At 43.1% G+C, this 16,675-nt stretch overlaps 2 protein-coding genes across 2 annotated transcripts in view; both read left to right on the forward strand.

Moving 5' to 3' along the window:
* GRAMD1A (GRAM domain containing 1A) overlaps positions 1-1,275 on the forward strand; it is a 182,007-nt gene extending 180,732 nt beyond the window's left edge. The window contains exon 19 of the mRNA XM_077456438.1: positions 1-1,275. This exon is cut by the window's left edge and continues 2,580 nt beyond it. The gene's annotated coding sequence lies outside the window, so the exon portion shown is untranslated.
* A 4,312-nt stretch (positions 1,276-5,587) lies between these two features.
* LOC143933357 (uncharacterized) lies at positions 5,588-10,874 on the forward strand. The gene is made up of 2 exons (XM_077456224.1): positions 5,588-5,655; positions 5,926-10,874. The coding sequence occupies exons 1-2, from the start codon at positions 5,588-5,590 to the stop codon at positions 7,238-7,240; spliced, it is 1,383 nt and encodes a 460-aa protein (XP_077312350.1). The 3' UTR covers positions 7,241-10,874.
* The last annotated feature ends 5,801 nt before the right edge of the window (positions 10,875-16,675 follow it).

A 16,675-nucleotide genomic window follows, 5' to 3' on the forward strand; every position in this document is an offset into this window, starting at 1 on the left:
TTCCTCTGGGGATGGGGAGTCATGTGACTCAGTCTCCTTCCTCTTATGGCAGCAAAGCTGCTTGGGGATTGGTCAGAGAAAGCTCATCTCTATGTAGGCTTCAACAGCATATAAAGAGCGCCCCAGGTTTATAATAAGCCCAGTAAAGGTTTATTTGTTTGACGACAGGTCCAAGGGTATAACCAACACGTTTTGGTGGCTCTACACTCCCCTTCATCAGCGCTGACAGGTTATACTGGGCAGAGACTGTATAAAACAAGGTTTGGAATGTTTGCCAAGTCATCAGTTCAGATTGGACACTTGCAAATATTCAAATTTCTAATTTTATACAAATGCTGCCCGGTAAACTGGCAGCGCTCAAGCCATGTTAAAGGAGAAGTTGTGAGCCCCCAAAATGAGTTGGTTTGATCACCTAACCAGTTGCCAAGATAAGTTGTCATAGATGAATAAACTTTTCCTGGACTTAAAATAAACCTATTGCCCCCTCATCCTTTAAATACTGGTTTGACCACTCTAAGGAAACCAAGGCTGACCAAGAACTTCCTTTGAGAGCTGGTTCTTCACTTACTATTTAGTCCAGTGCTCCACCAACACACTTTTGAAACCCATGTCAAGACTTGGAACTTACACAGAGATGCACCCCCAAGAGTACAGATTGGCAGGGGAGTAAAGGGGACGTAACTGTAAGCAGCTGCAGGGGGGCAAAATTATGGGACCCTTCATGGACAAAGCACAGGTCCACTTTAACCATAAGCTCTTATGTATCTTGCAAATCCTGCACAGTATACCCCTCACTTGCACAAAGCCATTGAATTGGCTAAATTAATTTTAATGGGAATACATTCTATCAGTTAGAATCTAGCCTTGTGGGTGAGGCATGGGATACAATGTGCCTCGCTGTCATTGGCTGCCGGTAAATTGATAAGCTTATTGTTAGTACATCACTGTGCATAGGGGGATATGGGCCTTTCACACTGAAACTCCAGTTTTGTTGAAAAAAAAAATTTTTATTCGAGTCTGTGTATGTTGAGTATTTTAGAAAACATTATTGCGGATTCTTAGCTGCTTCTGCATTGTAGATATTGAGCTAGGCTTTTCCAATGCATGTGCTGAAATCTTTCTAAAGGAGCGCTCAGCAAGGGGTTCGGGTCTTTAGAATAACCAGGTGATCAGTCCCGGTGTTGCATTAAAGAAGCACTGCCTGTGCAAATATCTCATCGTAGAATAAACTCCCAGTACCAATTAGAATCCATCTTGACTTCCTTAAATTGAAGACTTCCTATATATATATATATATATATATTTTTTTTTTTTTTTTTTTAATTATTATTATTATAAATATATATATAAATAAATATATATATATATATATATATATATATATATATATATATATATATATATATATATATATATATATATATATATTTTTTTTTTTTATTATTATTAATATATATATATTAATAATAAAAAAAAAAAAAAAAAAATATATATATATATATATATATATATATATATATATATATATATATATATATATAATTTTTTTTATTAATATATATATATTATTAATAATAATAATAATATATATATATATATATATATATATATAGTTTTCAATTTAAATATATATATATGTGTATATATATATATATATATATATATATATATTTTTTTTTTTTTTATTATTATTTTATATATATATATATATATATATATATATATATATATATATATATATAGAAAATAAATATATAGGAAGTCTTCAATTTAAGGCAGTATAGAAAAATGTAAGAATTTTTTATATATATATATATACATACACACAGTGCTGTGAAAAAGTATTTGCTCCCCTTCCTGATTTTGTATTCTTTTGCGTATTTGTCACACTTAAATGATTGAGATCATCAAACAAATGTTAATATTACAAAAAAATAACCTTGAGTAAATATAAAATGCAGTTTTTAAATGATGATTTCATTTATTAAGGGAAAAAAGCTGTCCAAACTTGCCTGGCCATATGTGAAAAAGTAATTGCCCCCCCCCCCCTTTGCTAAATCTTGAATGAACTTCGATTAACCACATTTTCTGGAAAACTGAGTTAAATTTGACTTGACGCACCCAGGCCTGATTACTGCCAGACCTGTTGAATCAAGAAATCACTTAAATAGAAAGCTGTCTGACAAAGTGAAGAGCACTAAAAGATCTCAAAAAGCAACCAACACATCATACCGTGACCTAAAGAGATTCAAGAAAGTGAAGAGCACTAAAAGATCTCAAAAATCAACACATTATGCTGTGACCTAAAAAAACTCAAGTAAAAGATGAGAAACAAAGCAATTGACATGTATCAGCCTAAAAAAAGGGTTAGAAAAGCCATTTCTAAGGCTTCGGGACTCCAGCCAATCACGGTGAGAGCCATTATTCACAAATTGAGAAAACTTGGAACGGTGGTGAACCTTCCCAGGAGTGGCCGGCCTACCAAAATTACTCCAAGAGGACAACGGGGACTCATCCAGGAGGTCATAAAAGAACCCAGAAGAACATCTAAAGAACTGTAGGCCTCACTTACCTCAGTTAGGGTCGGTGTTCATGATTCAACAATAAGAAAGAGACTGGGCAAAAATGGCGTCTATGGGAGAGTTCCAAGGCCAAAGCCACTGCTGGCCAAAAAGAACACAAAGGCTCGTCAGAAATTGGCCACACAACATCTTGATTTATCCCTAAGACTTTTGGGCAAATATTCTGTGGACTGATGAGACAAAAGTTGAAGTTTTTGGAATGTGTGCGCCCCCGTTACAACTGGCAAAAAAACGAACACAGTATTTCATAAAAAGAACATCATACTAACGGTCACACAAGGAAGTGGTAGTGTGATCGTCTGGAGATGCTCTGCACCTTTAGGACCTGGACACCATGCCATAGCTGATGGAACCATGAATCTTGCGCTCTACCAGAAAATCCCGAAGGTCAATGTCCGGTTCCTGACGTCAAGTTCAACCGCACTTGAGTTATGCAGCAGGACAATGATCCCAAACACACCAGCAAGTCTACCTTTTGAATGTCTCAAAAAACAAAACAAAAATGAAGGTTATGGAGTGGCCCAGTCAAAGTGTGGACTTAAATCTTATTCAGGTGCCGTGACCTTAAACAGGCCGTTCCTGCTAGTAAACCCTTCAAAGTGGGTCAATTAAAACAAGAGTGGGCCAAAATTCCTCCACAGCGATGTGAAAGACTCATTGCCAGTTTTTGCACCGCCAAGGGTGGCCCAACCAGTTATTAGGTTTAGGGGGCAATTACTTTTTCACATAGGGCAAGGCAGGTTTGGACAGTTTCCCCCCCCCCCCCCTTAATAAATGAAATCATTTAAAAACTGCATTTTATATTTTCTCGAGGTTATCTTTGTGTAATATTAACATTTGATTGATGATCTGAATCATTTATGTGTGACAAATATGCAAAAGAATACAAAATCTGGAAGGGGGCAAATACTTTTTGATAGCACTGTGTATGTGTGTGTATATAATATATATATAATAAAAAAAAATATATATATTATATCAATATAATTATTATTATTTTTATTATATATGTATATACTGTATATTTTTTTAAATATATGCATATATATATATATATATCATATCTCTCTCTCTCTCTCTCTCTCTCTCTCTCTCTCTCTCTCTCTCTCTCTCTCTCTATATATATATATATATATATATATATATATATATATATATATTTATTTATTTATTATTTTTATTATATATGTATATACTGTATATTTAAAAAATAAAATATATATATATATATATATATATATAGTAAATATCCAGGGAAGACTGGGACTTTAGATGAAGCAAATTGGATAGTGGAAGTAAATAACATCATATTTAAATTTCACATATATACATTTATATATATATATATATATATATATATATATATATATATATATATATATATAAAACATTTTTTTTCCCAAAACTGGAGTTATTTATGGTTAGGGAGTCCCTTAAGAACCAATTTTAATATTGATTACTTCCGTTTGTGTATTATAATAGTCCAACTGCCTGTTAATTTAATTTATTTCTCCATAACACAGTTCAACTTTGTGTTAACCTATTTTTTAGTTTATCAAAGGCCTGCAAAGTATTTCATTCTTAAAGGGGTTGTCCAGGTATTAACATTTTCGTGTCAATCTCATTCCCCCCCCCCCACTATTTGGAAAACAAGGGTGCTTTGCAGCCAATCGGAAGCCTAGTCTTGATTGCCCATGTGGCCATCCAGGTCCTAAGGGTCCTGTGCCCCACCACTGCGGCGCGCAGCGTTGCATGGCTGCTCCTCCAGCTTGGGTGGCGCCTCTTGCATCCTGCCCTAGCCAAGATCTTAATATGAGAAAGGGCATCGGTGATCGCCAGGTAGTTTTGCCAGTTCCTCTGTCCTGGGTCCCTGCCTAAGGTGCCCTACCGATTAACCTCTGGCCTGGCAGGACCAGCTAGGGGCATTCTAATTTGGGAAGGGAGGGGGAGTGGTGATGGTCCTGGATTACAGTTTATTTTCTAACAACCCCTTTAACTGTATCACTGCCACCAGTCCCTGCTGCAAGGCTTCAGCATATATGTTGTGGGCCCTATACTGAGCTATAGGGCATGATATCACTGCCAGTGTCCCTCTCCTAAATCATTGTTTTATGTATTTATTGTATTAGACCGAAGGCATTGTAAGAATGGGCCGGACCCATTATTATCGGCGCTCAGAAAATACCTCACCAGACTCCATTGCTGTAAAGAGCAAGGAATGAATTCTTAGGCCCGTGTACCCACAAAGGGCCCACTCAGTAGTGGCCACGGGGTCCTTTTTTCTTTGTGACCGATATTTAGGAGACTCCACGTGCTCCATATCTGATCATATAACCTAAGAATGTATGAACTACTTCAGTTCCCGTGCTGTCAACTTGTCAGCACAACTCTTGTGTGGCTTATTTCAGCATGCTTCCCCCCCCCTTTCCAGTCTAATGCCCGTCCCCTGAATATAAGCCTCGCCCCTGAATATAGACCTCACCCCTGAGGGCCTTGCAGGTCATTTAAATGGAACAATGATTTTAATTTTGAGTAAAGAGATGAGAATCATGCCTTTCTGATTTTTCCATAACTGTGTTGATGCTGGACAGGGAAGAGGCCCACTTTGGCTCATCTAGAGGGGGATCCATATTTTCTGAGTGTTAAGGATGAGTCTGGCAAAGATGGGCACTGCTTTTTTTTTTTCTAAACATTTATGTTCTTTCCAGCATTGTGTTTTGTTGGTGACAGTAAGAAGAGCGTAACAGCCGGTTATTGCTGCACCCCACCTCGGCTCCTCCACACACACTGTATTAAGTTATTTTGCACAATTTAATGTACTGTCACTTTATAAAAGTGTTACTCCAGAATTTCTAAGATTTTAATTTAAGAGCCTGTACATGGAGGGGCTGAGAAGGGATTGTTCTAGTATGTATAGTTTTGGGATAATTTGGGGTACTGCACTGCCCAGAGAACAGCGGCACTCAAGGGGCAAAATATCAGTGTCATCCGTACCAACCAATCAGATGTTAGCTTTTGGTTTTTCGTGCTTCAACAGCCCATGTACTGGGAAGTCAGTCTTCAGTTCTCCAAAGTATGCATGTGTGCGTTCCTTCGCTATCAAATGACAGTTTTCATCAACTGGAGGATGTATAAAGCAAGGAGTGGAGGGGTCTTGTGGTCTATGATCAAACTCTTTGTCTCTTTTTTGCTCCTCCAGGCTGATTATACTGATAGAGTTCAGGCAGATGACACAGATAGTTAAGGGGCAGCTGCACCAATGAATCACTTATATACTCCCCCTTTGCCCTCGTAAAAAGCCCAAAGCCATACACATGGAATCTTTGGTGTGCTGACTACATAGGGGGAGGCAACAACAGTTTTCAGCCTTCAGACTCTGTGCCACTGCTCCGTCTCCTGCTATTGATCCTTCTCCTTCCACTGCTCCACCTCCTGCTTTTGATCCTCTTCCTTCCACTGCTCTGCCTCCTGCCAGTCCTCCTCCTTCCCCTGCTCTGCCTCCTGCCAGTCCTCCTCCTTCCCCTGCTCTGCCTCCTGCCAGTCCTCCTCCTTCCCCTGCTCTGCCTCCTGCCAGTCCTCCTCCTTCCCCTGCTCTGCCTCCTGCCAGTCATCCTCCTTCCCCTGCTCCACCTCCTCCTCCTTCTTCCATTGCTCATGCTATTGATCCTCCTTCTTCCTCTGCTCCGCCTCCTGCCAGTGCACCTCCTTCCATTGCTCTGCCTCATGCTATTGATCCTCCTCCTTCTTCTTCTCCGCCTCCTGCTATTGATCCTCCTCCTTATACTGATTGGCATCCTGCTATTGCTCCTCCTCCTTCCCCTGCTTCACCTCCTGCTTCTACTGCTATTGCTCCTCATTTCCCTGCTCCTCCTCCTGCTATTACTCCTCCTTTTCCACTGCTCCTTTTCCACTGCTCCACCTTCTGCTATTGTTCCTCCTTCCACTGCTCCACCACCTGCAATTTTGCTCCTTCCACTGCTCCACCTCCTGCTATTTTTCCTCCTTCCACTGCTCTGCCTCCTGCTATTGTTCCTCCATCTTCCACTGCTCTGCCTCCTGCTATTGATCCCACCCCTTCCACTCCTCCTCCTCTTGCTATTGATCATACTCCTTCACCTTCTCCTCCTCCTGCTATTGATCCTACTCCTTCACCTTCTCCTGCTATTGATCCTACTACTTCCCCTTCTCCTCCTCCTGCTATTGATCCTACTCCTTCCCCTGCTCCGCCTCCTGCTATTGATCCTACTCCTTCCCCTGCTCCACCTCCTGCTATTGTCCCTCCTTCTTCCACTGCTCCGCCTCCTGCTATCGATTCTCCCCCTACCGCTGCTCCTCTTCCTGCTATTGATCCTACTCCTTCCCCTGCTCTGCCTCCTGCTATTGATCCTCCCCCTACCACTGCGCCTCCTCCTGCTATTGATCCTCCCCCTACCATTGCTCCGCCCCCTGCTATTGTCCCTCCTTCTTCCACTGCTCCGCCTCCTGCTATCGATTCTCCCCCTACCACTGCGCCTCTTCCTGCTATTGATCCTACTCCTTCCCCTGCTCTGCCTCTTGCTATTGATCCTCCCCCTACCACTGCGCCGCCCCCTGCTATTGTTCCTCCTTCTTCCACTGCTCTGCCTCCTGCTGTTGCTTCTCCTCTTCCCACTGCATGATATTGATCCTCCTCCTTGTCATGTTCATGCTGTTGTCTCTCCTCCTCCCATTGCTCTGTCTCCTCCCACTGCTCTGCCTTCTGCTATTGCACCTCCTCCTCCCCACTGCTCTGCCTCCCACTATTGTTCCTCCTCCTCCCCTCCGCCTCCCACTATTGCTCCTCCTCCTCCCCTCCACCCCCCACTATTGCTCCTTCTCCTTCTATTGCGCTGCCTTCCTTCTGCTCTTTGGACTAATAGTGAGCATCTGCTGACCCCTACTAATAAGTTCTCTGACTTCTGTAAACTCTTGAAAGTGTCCCTCCCACACCTACTCACCAACCTTTCAGAGCAGACACTCCCACTGCAAGCCTGATTTCAAGGTTAACCTGGCAATGTAGCCAAGCTTAAAAGACTGATGCAGCTTTTGAAAGGCTGCGTATGGGAAAAATCGTCACCAAGAGCTGAAATATGATTGGTTGCGATGGGTGCACATGGCCAGTTTTCATGAATTAAATCAGATTTCTAATGTGTTTGGCTTGGCTTGTTTATTGTGAATAGTGTTCTGAGTTTTGGGACTCTTCCCCAGATGTAAGGGAGAAATGCTGCTCACGTTTTTCACTATTGAGGTTAAACTACGGAAGTTGTTTTCAGTTGCACTGCCACCATTGGCTGTTTTTTCTTTAGCAAAAACGGGCCATTAATAAAACCGGCGATGGATACAATCAGATACAGCTCTGATTTTTGCATATGAAATATCAAATTGCTTCTTACTACTTTTAAGTAGAATTAATAAATGACCAGGTTCCTCACATTGATCCTTTAAAGCCCAAATCCAGCTAATTATTCAAGGTTTGTATGGAGAAGAGGTTAGAACCTCTCAGATTTGTATTACCAAGAATTATAGTCCCAGATCCTGGGGCACTGGTAACCCCATCCACAGTCTGCCCACTTCCCACGTGGTTGCACCCAAATTATGCCCACTTTATGGGTTGATCCTGCCCATATCCCACCTCTGAATATGTGGGTACTGCCCACTTGCAGCCCTGATGGCACTAACTCAAATAAAGTTGATGTTGTGATCCCAGAACATGGCGTTAACGGAACAGAGGGACAAAATGTGTGGCCGTCCCAGTAAATCCAGGACAGTTGGCACCTATGCCTCTCTATTTGGGGAGATATACCTTCACTCCTTGTGCCAAGAGCAAGGTAAGACAGAAATGAATGCATTATCCTTGTATTGGGAACATATACAGCAACCAAAGTATATTTATATACTTGAGTTGAGCAGGGTCTGCTCCTTATGCCTTCCTGTCCTAGCATCACCCACACCCTCACATTTCTTTTCCTGGAGTCACCTGGACAGAAAGTAAGAGGAGATCTTCCCAATGGGGACACAGAGTAATAATCACTTCTGATTTTCCAACTCTTTTGAAAACGAAAGGGTTTTGGCTGGAGTTGGGCTTTAATGCATTGGAAAGGAAACATGGCATTGCTCTCCTCTTTCTCAAAATACTAATTGCCTGGCCATTCCTAGCTTAAATACTATGAGTCACTAATGCCGCGTACACACGACCGGGCTTTTTGACAGCAAAGGTCCGACGGAACGAGTCCGTCGGACAATTCGATCTTGTGTGGGCTCCATCGGACCTTTGCTTGCCAAAAATCTGGCGGACTTTAAAAATAGAACATGTTTTAAATTTTTTCCACCGGAACTCCGCCGGACCCAGTTCCTACCGAGAAATCCGCTCGTGTGTATGTTAGTCCGATGGACAAAAACCGACACGAGGGCAGCTATTGGCTACTGGCTATGAACTTCCTTATTCTAGTCCGGTCGTACGTCATCACGTTCTAATCCGTCGGACTTTGGTGTGATTGTGTGTGGACAAGTCCGTTCATTCGGAAAGTCCGTCAGAACTCCGCCGAAAGTCCGTCGGACCTAGTCCCTCAAAGTCCGATCGCGGCATTACACAGGTTAAAAGGTCAGGGTGAGGACCAATTTGTATACCATTTCCAGGAAGCCATTAGATGTGCAGGACGGCCGGTTACTAGTATTTTCAGGAGAGGTCAGTGTTGGTGGCCTGCATATCTTCTCAGTTGATGTTTCCTAAGACCACGGTACTCAATTAAGGTTCATCGTTTCTGAGTTTCATGATGGCCGATTTGCTGTTGTTGGATTTTATTGGTGAGTTGGTGCAACAGAAAAAAAATAAAACTTGCGTAGTTTATCCAATAGATCAGTTGGTGCAGAGACAAAGTTATAAAGTGCTGTGAGGACCACCCAAGGTCCAAGGATACAAGAAAAGCCCATCGCACACAAGGCAGGGGCCACCGTATGGATGGAAGTGGAAGCAGTTACACGACTTATCTCCAGGCTGCTTTGATGGCTTGTTTGTCGTAAAAGCTATCTGCCCCTTGTTACCATTTCATGATGGGTTGACTCAACGATGAAAAAAAAAATATGTAGCAGATCTACAATTTTTCTGCCTGTATCCAGATTCAACTCACAAATCCCAACCGTCTGAAATCCTAAACTGTGAAGATCTAATATTCGGGTGAACCAAATAGTGCTAAATTAGAGGATCTTGTTTTGAGCTTCCCAAGTGTCTTCCTCGAGATAGTCAACCATAACTTTCAAAAATGCTACATGGAACCTGTGCTCAGGAGATAACCTTAGGCCAGTGATGGTGAACCTTGGCACCCCAGATGTTTTGGAACTACATTTCCCATGATGCTCCAGTACACTGCCGAGTGCCAGAGCATCGTGGAAAATGTAGTTCCAAAACATCTGGGGTGCCAAGGTTCACCATCACTGCCTTAGGCTGTTGCCAGGGCAAGCCAGCTCTATATTAGATACAAGATTTCATCTTTCTGACCGAGACGGTGATTTGAGTTTATATTTACTAGAGCTCCTCAGGGACGGAGGACTGATGGTTTCTGTGTAGGCTTCACGGAATATGCCAGAACTATAAAAATAAATACTATCATCCTAATGTCCTTGTGGGACCATCCTCATAGCTCTACTCGATGGGGGGGGAATTACTAAAACGGGAGCACTCAGAATCAGGTACAGCTGTGCACGGTAGCCAATCAGCTTCTAACTTCAGCTTCGTCAATTAAGCTTTGACAATAAAACCTGGAAGCTGATTGTTGCTATGCAGAGTTGCACCAGATTTTGCATGCTCCAGTTAGTAAATAACCCCACTGTCTTTCTCTGCACCACCCAACGAACCATCTCATTCTTTATAAGGGGAAACATTCTGAAGGATGCTACTATTGACTAAATGTTTTTTTTTTTTTTTGTTATTCTTCATCCTTCCTTGTAAAGGGCACCTGTCATCAAACTTCAGCCATGTTGTATATTGACTGGGAGTTTGCGTCATCGGAATGGTGGCAAATTGCTCCAGACTGGCTGATTGGCTGAATTCTGGGTTGGCTTACGAAATAGCTACCTCCACCATATATATATATATATATATGTAATATATAATGGACAGGTTCTCTTTAAGAAGCACTTTGTGATAATATATTTCCATTGACAATACAATCCAGCCTATTTTGTAGCCACTGGCAGTGCAGGTTTTAGATAGACTTGAAGACACTGTGTGTGAACGTGTGTCCATCGCTAATATTTATTAAAAATCTTCTGAAATGATCACTGTTGTGTTTTATTTTTTATTTTTCTGGCATAATAATGCCTAACCATCCTTGTAGTTTATCTGGACTTTGAGTCAAACGAAGGCCAAGGGGACTTGTATTTTTTTTTTTAGATGGAGGTTAACAGTACAGCCATGGCCAAAGGTTTTGAGAATGACACAAATATGAATTTTCACAAAGTGTGCTGCTTCAGTGTTTTTAGATCTTTTTGTCAGAATTTACTATGGTATACTGAAGTATAATTACAAGCATTTCATAAGTGTCAAAGGCTTTTATTGACAATTACATGAAGTTTATGCTAAGAGTCAATATTTGCATTGTGGACCCTTCTTTTTCAAAGACGTCTGCAATTCGCCCCGGTATGCTTTCACTCAACTTCTGGGCCACATCCTGACTGATGGTAGCCCATTCTTGCATAGTCAATGCTTGAAGTTTCTCAGAATTTGTGAGTTTTCTTTTGTTGACCCGCCTCTTGAGGATCGACCACAAGTTCCCCTTAATGGGATTAAGGTCTGGGGAGTTTCCTCGCCATGGACCCAAAATTTCGTTTTGGCAAGGTGCTCCATCATGATGGAACAGGCATTGTTCCCCACCAAACTGTTCTTGGATGGTTGGGAGAAGTTGCTCTGAGAGGATGTTTTTTTGTACCATTTTGTATTCATGGCCGTGTTCTTAGGCGGTAATAAAAACTGGGATCCAGGCGCTACTGGCTGTAAGGTCACCCAACGTGGGATTCGTATGATCACAGCTTGGACTGTGCTGCTGTCAAGTAGCATAGGATTGGATGCTGGAAGTCTGAAGACAAACAAGGCTGATGTTAAATCCGATTTAAGGGTCTTCAAACAAGACATTCAGATGAGATAGTAGATCCAGATCTTAAAGGGGTTGTAAAGCTTTTTTATTTTCTAAGTAGGTTCCTTTAAGCTTGTGCATTGTTGGTTCACTTACCTTTTCCTTCGATTTCCCTTCTAAATGTTTTTTTTTCCTTTGTCTTAATTTCTCACTTCCTGTTTCTCCTCAGTAAAGTTCACACCATCATCTGAGCGGTGTTTAGTCGGCCAGAACAGCTTACTGAGGAGGAACAGGAAGTGGGAAATTCAGACAAAGAAAACAGAAAAAAAAACATTTAGAAGGGAAATCAAAGGAAAAGGTAAGCGAACCAACAATGCACTAGCTTAAAGGAACCTATTTAGAAAATAAAAAACGAGCCTTTACAACCCCTTTAACCACTTGCCGACCGCCTCACGCCGATGTACGTCATCAGAATGGCACGGGCAGGCATAAGCACATATATGTACGTCCTTTGCCTCCCGCGGGTCGGGGGCCCGATCGGGCCCCCGCCCGGTGCCTGCGGCGGTCGGTTTTCGTTCGGGAGCGATCCCGGACGAGGGGACGGCCATTCATTCATGGCCACCCCCTCGCGATCGCTCCCGACGAATGGAAATCCCCGGTGACATCACTTCCTCTCCTGTAATGTAAACACAGGAGAGGAAGTGATGTATTCTCTCCTCTGTGTCGGTATTTTTCGTTCCGACACGGAGGAGAGCGGATCAGTGAGTTGCACCAACACATCCCACACACAGTAGAACATGCCAGGCACACTCACACCCCCCCTTTACCCCCCGATCACCCCCCCAATTACCCCTGCCCCCCAGTCACAGTGACACCAATGTCATTTTTTTTTTTTTTTTTTTTTTTTTTTGCATTGGTGTCATTTGTGACTGTAATAACTGTTAGGGCAGTTAGGGTTAGCCCCCTTTAGTTCTAATGTACCCCCCTAACCCCCCCAATAAAGGTTTAACCCCGTGATCACCCCCCGTCGCCAGTGTCACTAAGGCTGGGTTCACATTGCAGCGGTTTATGAGAACGAATGTGATTCGCACCGCACTGCAGTGCAAATCACATCCGATCTCTGTGCGATTCGAGTTCAGCCATTCGCCGCACCCGCCGCACCCGCCACACCCGCCGCACCCGCCGCAAATTCGCACGGGACCCTTTTTTTGGCCCGCAGCAGAATCGGATCGCATGGGTGTTCACACCATGCGATCCGAGTTTGCAGATCGCACTGCGATATGCGAACTGATCTGGGGGTGTCAGTAACATTTCACTGACACTCCCAGCAGTTCGCATAGGGCAGTGTGAACTGCCGCCGGGAGGCATGCGATGCGGGAACCCGCCGCGGATTCGCGGCGTTTCCGCATCGCTCCAGTGTGAACCCAGCCTAATAAGCGATCATTTTTCTGATCGCCGTATTAGTGTCACAGGTGACGCTAGTTAGGCAGGTAGGTATTTAGGTTCGCCGCAGCTTTTTATAGCGCTAGGGACCCCCATATACTACCGCATAAAGCCCCCTGATTGCCCCCTAGTTAACCCTTTCACCAGTGATCACCATATAACTGTTACAGGTGACGCTGGTTGGTTAGTTATTTTTTTATAGTTTCAGGGCACCCGCCATTTATTACCTAATAAAGGTTTAACCCCCTGATCACCCGGCAGGTGTCATTTGTGACTAATAACTGTTAGGGCAGTTAGGGTTAGCCCCCTTTAGTTCTAAGGTACCCCCCTAACCCCCCCAATAAAGGTTTAACCCCGTGATCACCCCCCGTCGCCAGTGTCACTAAGGCTGGGTTCACATTGCAGCGGTTTATGAGAACGGATGTGATTCGCACCGCACTGCAGTGCAAATCACATCCGATCTCTGTGTGATTCGAGTTCAGCTATACAGATAGTATGGCTGAATTCGTGTCGCACCCGCCGCAAACTCGCACGGGACCCTTTTTTTGGTCCGCAGCAGAATCGGATCGCATGGGTGTTCACACCATGCGATCCAAGTTTGCAGATCGCACTGCGATATGCGAACTGATCTGGGGGTGTCATTAACATTTCACTGACACTCCCAGCAGTTCGCATAGGGCAGTGTGAACTGCCGCCGGGAGGCATGCGATGCGGGAACCCGCCGCGCATTCGTGGCGTTCCCGCATCGCTCCAGTGTGAACCCAGCCTAATAAGCGATCGTTTTTCTGATCGCTGTATTAGTGTCACAGGTGACGCTAGTTAGGCAGGTAGGTATTTAGGTTCGCCGCAGCTTTTTATAGCGCCAGGGACCCCCATATACTACCGCATAAAGCCCCCTGATTGCCCCCTAGTTAACCCTTTCACCAGTGATCACCATATAACTGTTACAGGTGACGCTGGTTGGTTAGTTATTTTTTTATAGTTTCAGGGCACCCGCCATTTATTACCTAGTCTCACTAGTGTACCCCTAAATTTAGGGGTGTCTACTTTCTAAAATGGGGTCATTTGGGGGGGGGGGGTTTGTGCCATCTTGGCATTTTATGGCCTTCAAAACTGTAACGCCCTTAGAAAGCCTGAAGGCGGTGCTTGGTTTTTGGGGCCCCGTACGCGGCTAGGCTCCCAAAAAGTCCCACATATGTGGTATCCCCGTACTCAGGAGAAGCAGCAGAATTTATTTTGGGGTGTCATTTCACATATGCCCATGGCATGCGTGAGCAATATATCATTTAGTGACAACTTTGTGAAAAAAAAAAAAGTTTGTAATTTTCCCGCAACTTGTGGCAAAATATAAAATATTCCATGGACTCAACATGCCTCTCAGCAAATAGCTTGGGGTGTCTACTTTCTAAAATGGGGTCATTTGTGGGGGTTTTGTGCCATCTTGGCATTTTATGGCCTTCAAAACTGTAATAGGTAGTGAGAAGTGAACTCAAAAAATTACGCCCTTAGAAAGCCTGAAGGCGGTGCTTGGTTTTCGGGGCCCCGTACGCGGCTAGGCTCCCAAAAAGTCCCACATATGTGGTATCCCCGTACTCAGGAGAAGCAGCAGAATTTATTTTGGGGTGTCATTTCACATATGCCCATGGCATGCATGAGCAATATATCATTTAGTGACAACTTTGTGAAAAAAAAAAAAAAAAAAAAAAGTTTGTAATTTTCCCGCAACTTGTGGCAAAATATAAAATATTCCATGGACTCAACATGCCTCTCAGCAAATAGCTTGGGGTGTCTACTTTCTAAAATGGGGTCATTTGTGGGGGTTTTGTGCCATCTTGGCATTTTATGGCCTTCAAAACTGTAATAGGTAGTGAGGCGTGAAATCAAAAATTGACGCCCTTAGAAAGCCTGAAGGCGGTGCTTGGTTTTCGGGGCCCTGTACGCGGCTAGGCTCCCAAAAAGTCCCACATATGTGGTATCCCCGTACTCAGGAGAAGCAGCAGAATTTATTTTGGGGTGTCATTTCACATACGCCCATAGCATGTGTGAGCAATATATCATTTAGTGACAACTTTGTGTAAAAAAAAAAAAAAAATTTTTTTTTTGTCATTATTCAATCGCTTGAGGCAAAAAAATAAAATATTCAATGGGCTCAACATGCCTCTTATCAATTTCCTTAGGGGGTCTACTTTCCAAAATGGGGTCATTTGGGGGGGTTTTGTACTGCCCTGTCATTTTAGCACCTCAAGAAATGAGATAGGCAGTCGTAAACTAAAAGCTGCGTAAATTCCAGAAAACGTACCTTAGTTTGTAGATGTGACAACTTTTGCGCAAACCAATAAATATACAATTATTGACTTTTTTTTTACCAAAGACATGTGGCTGAATACATTTTGTCCTAAATGTATGACTAAAATTGAGTTTATTGGATTTTTCTAATAACAAAAAGTAGAAAATATCATTTTTTTTCAAAATTTGCGGTCTTTTTACGTTTATATCGCAAAAAATAAAAATCGCAGAGGCAATCAAATACCATCAAAAGAAAGCTCTATTTGTGGGAAGAAAAGGACGCAAATTTTGTTTGGGTACAACATTGCATGACCGCGCAATTACCAGTTAAAGCAGCGCAGTGCCAAAGTGTAAAAAGACCTCTGGTCATTTACCAGCAAAATGGTCCGGTCTGAAAGTGGTTAAGATAATATAAGTAGGTGGTTTTTATTCACTGCAGTGGAGAAATACAACACAGTTCTAGGCTTCTATATGCGAGTAAAAGTGAAAGTGTTTCTGCCGTACAAATATCAAGTTTACAATATATACATATGAATATGCATAAGTTCTAGGCGTGTTATAGGTGTGATCGTATAGTTTAGTCCAATCAGCATTCATATCTTCTTAGTAGCAAGGGAACAGTTAAAGTGGTTGTAAACCCTTACAACACACTTTGACCTTAATCTAGGCTTACCTGTAGGTCCAAGAAATATCTCCTAAACCTACACGGTTTAGGAGATATTTGCCAAAAGACAGGCACCACTGTCTACGGCGCATGCGCCGTAGACAGCGGCGCGCAGGCGCACTGAGCGTGGCACTGTCAACTACGAAGATGCCGCGCGTGTCGGCTCCCGTGCGCATGCGCGGGAGTGACGTCATTGCGGCTTCGCCGAATGACAGCGGCAGAGCAGCGAGACCTCATGAGAAGATGGATGCGCCGGACTACAGGGGACAGCGGCGACTTCGCTGGCTCCTGTGTCAGGTAAGTGACACATAATGGGCTACTATGCGATGCATAGTAGTCCATTATGCTTTACCTTTGCAGGGAATGAAATAGGAAGCCAGTTACATGATGTAACCACCCATTTAAAGAGGAAGTAAACCCTGATGAGTTTACTTCCTCTTTGATTCCCTGCAAAGGTAAAGCATAATGGACTACTATGCATCGCATAGTAGTCCATTATGTGTCACTTACCTGACACAGGAGCCAGCGAAGTCACCGCTGTCCCCTGTAGTCCGGAGCGTCCATCTTCTCGGTGGGGTCTCGCTGCTCCACCGCTGTCATTCGGCGAAGCCGCA

Source organism: Lithobates pipiens, unplaced genomic scaffold (genome assembly GCF_037356315.1).
Source record: "Lithobates pipiens isolate NorthernLeopardFrog02 unplaced genomic scaffold, aLitPip1_a1.2 Scaffold_27, whole genome shotgun sequence".
NCBI lineage: Eukaryota > Metazoa > Chordata > Amphibia > Anura > Ranidae > Lithobates > Lithobates pipiens.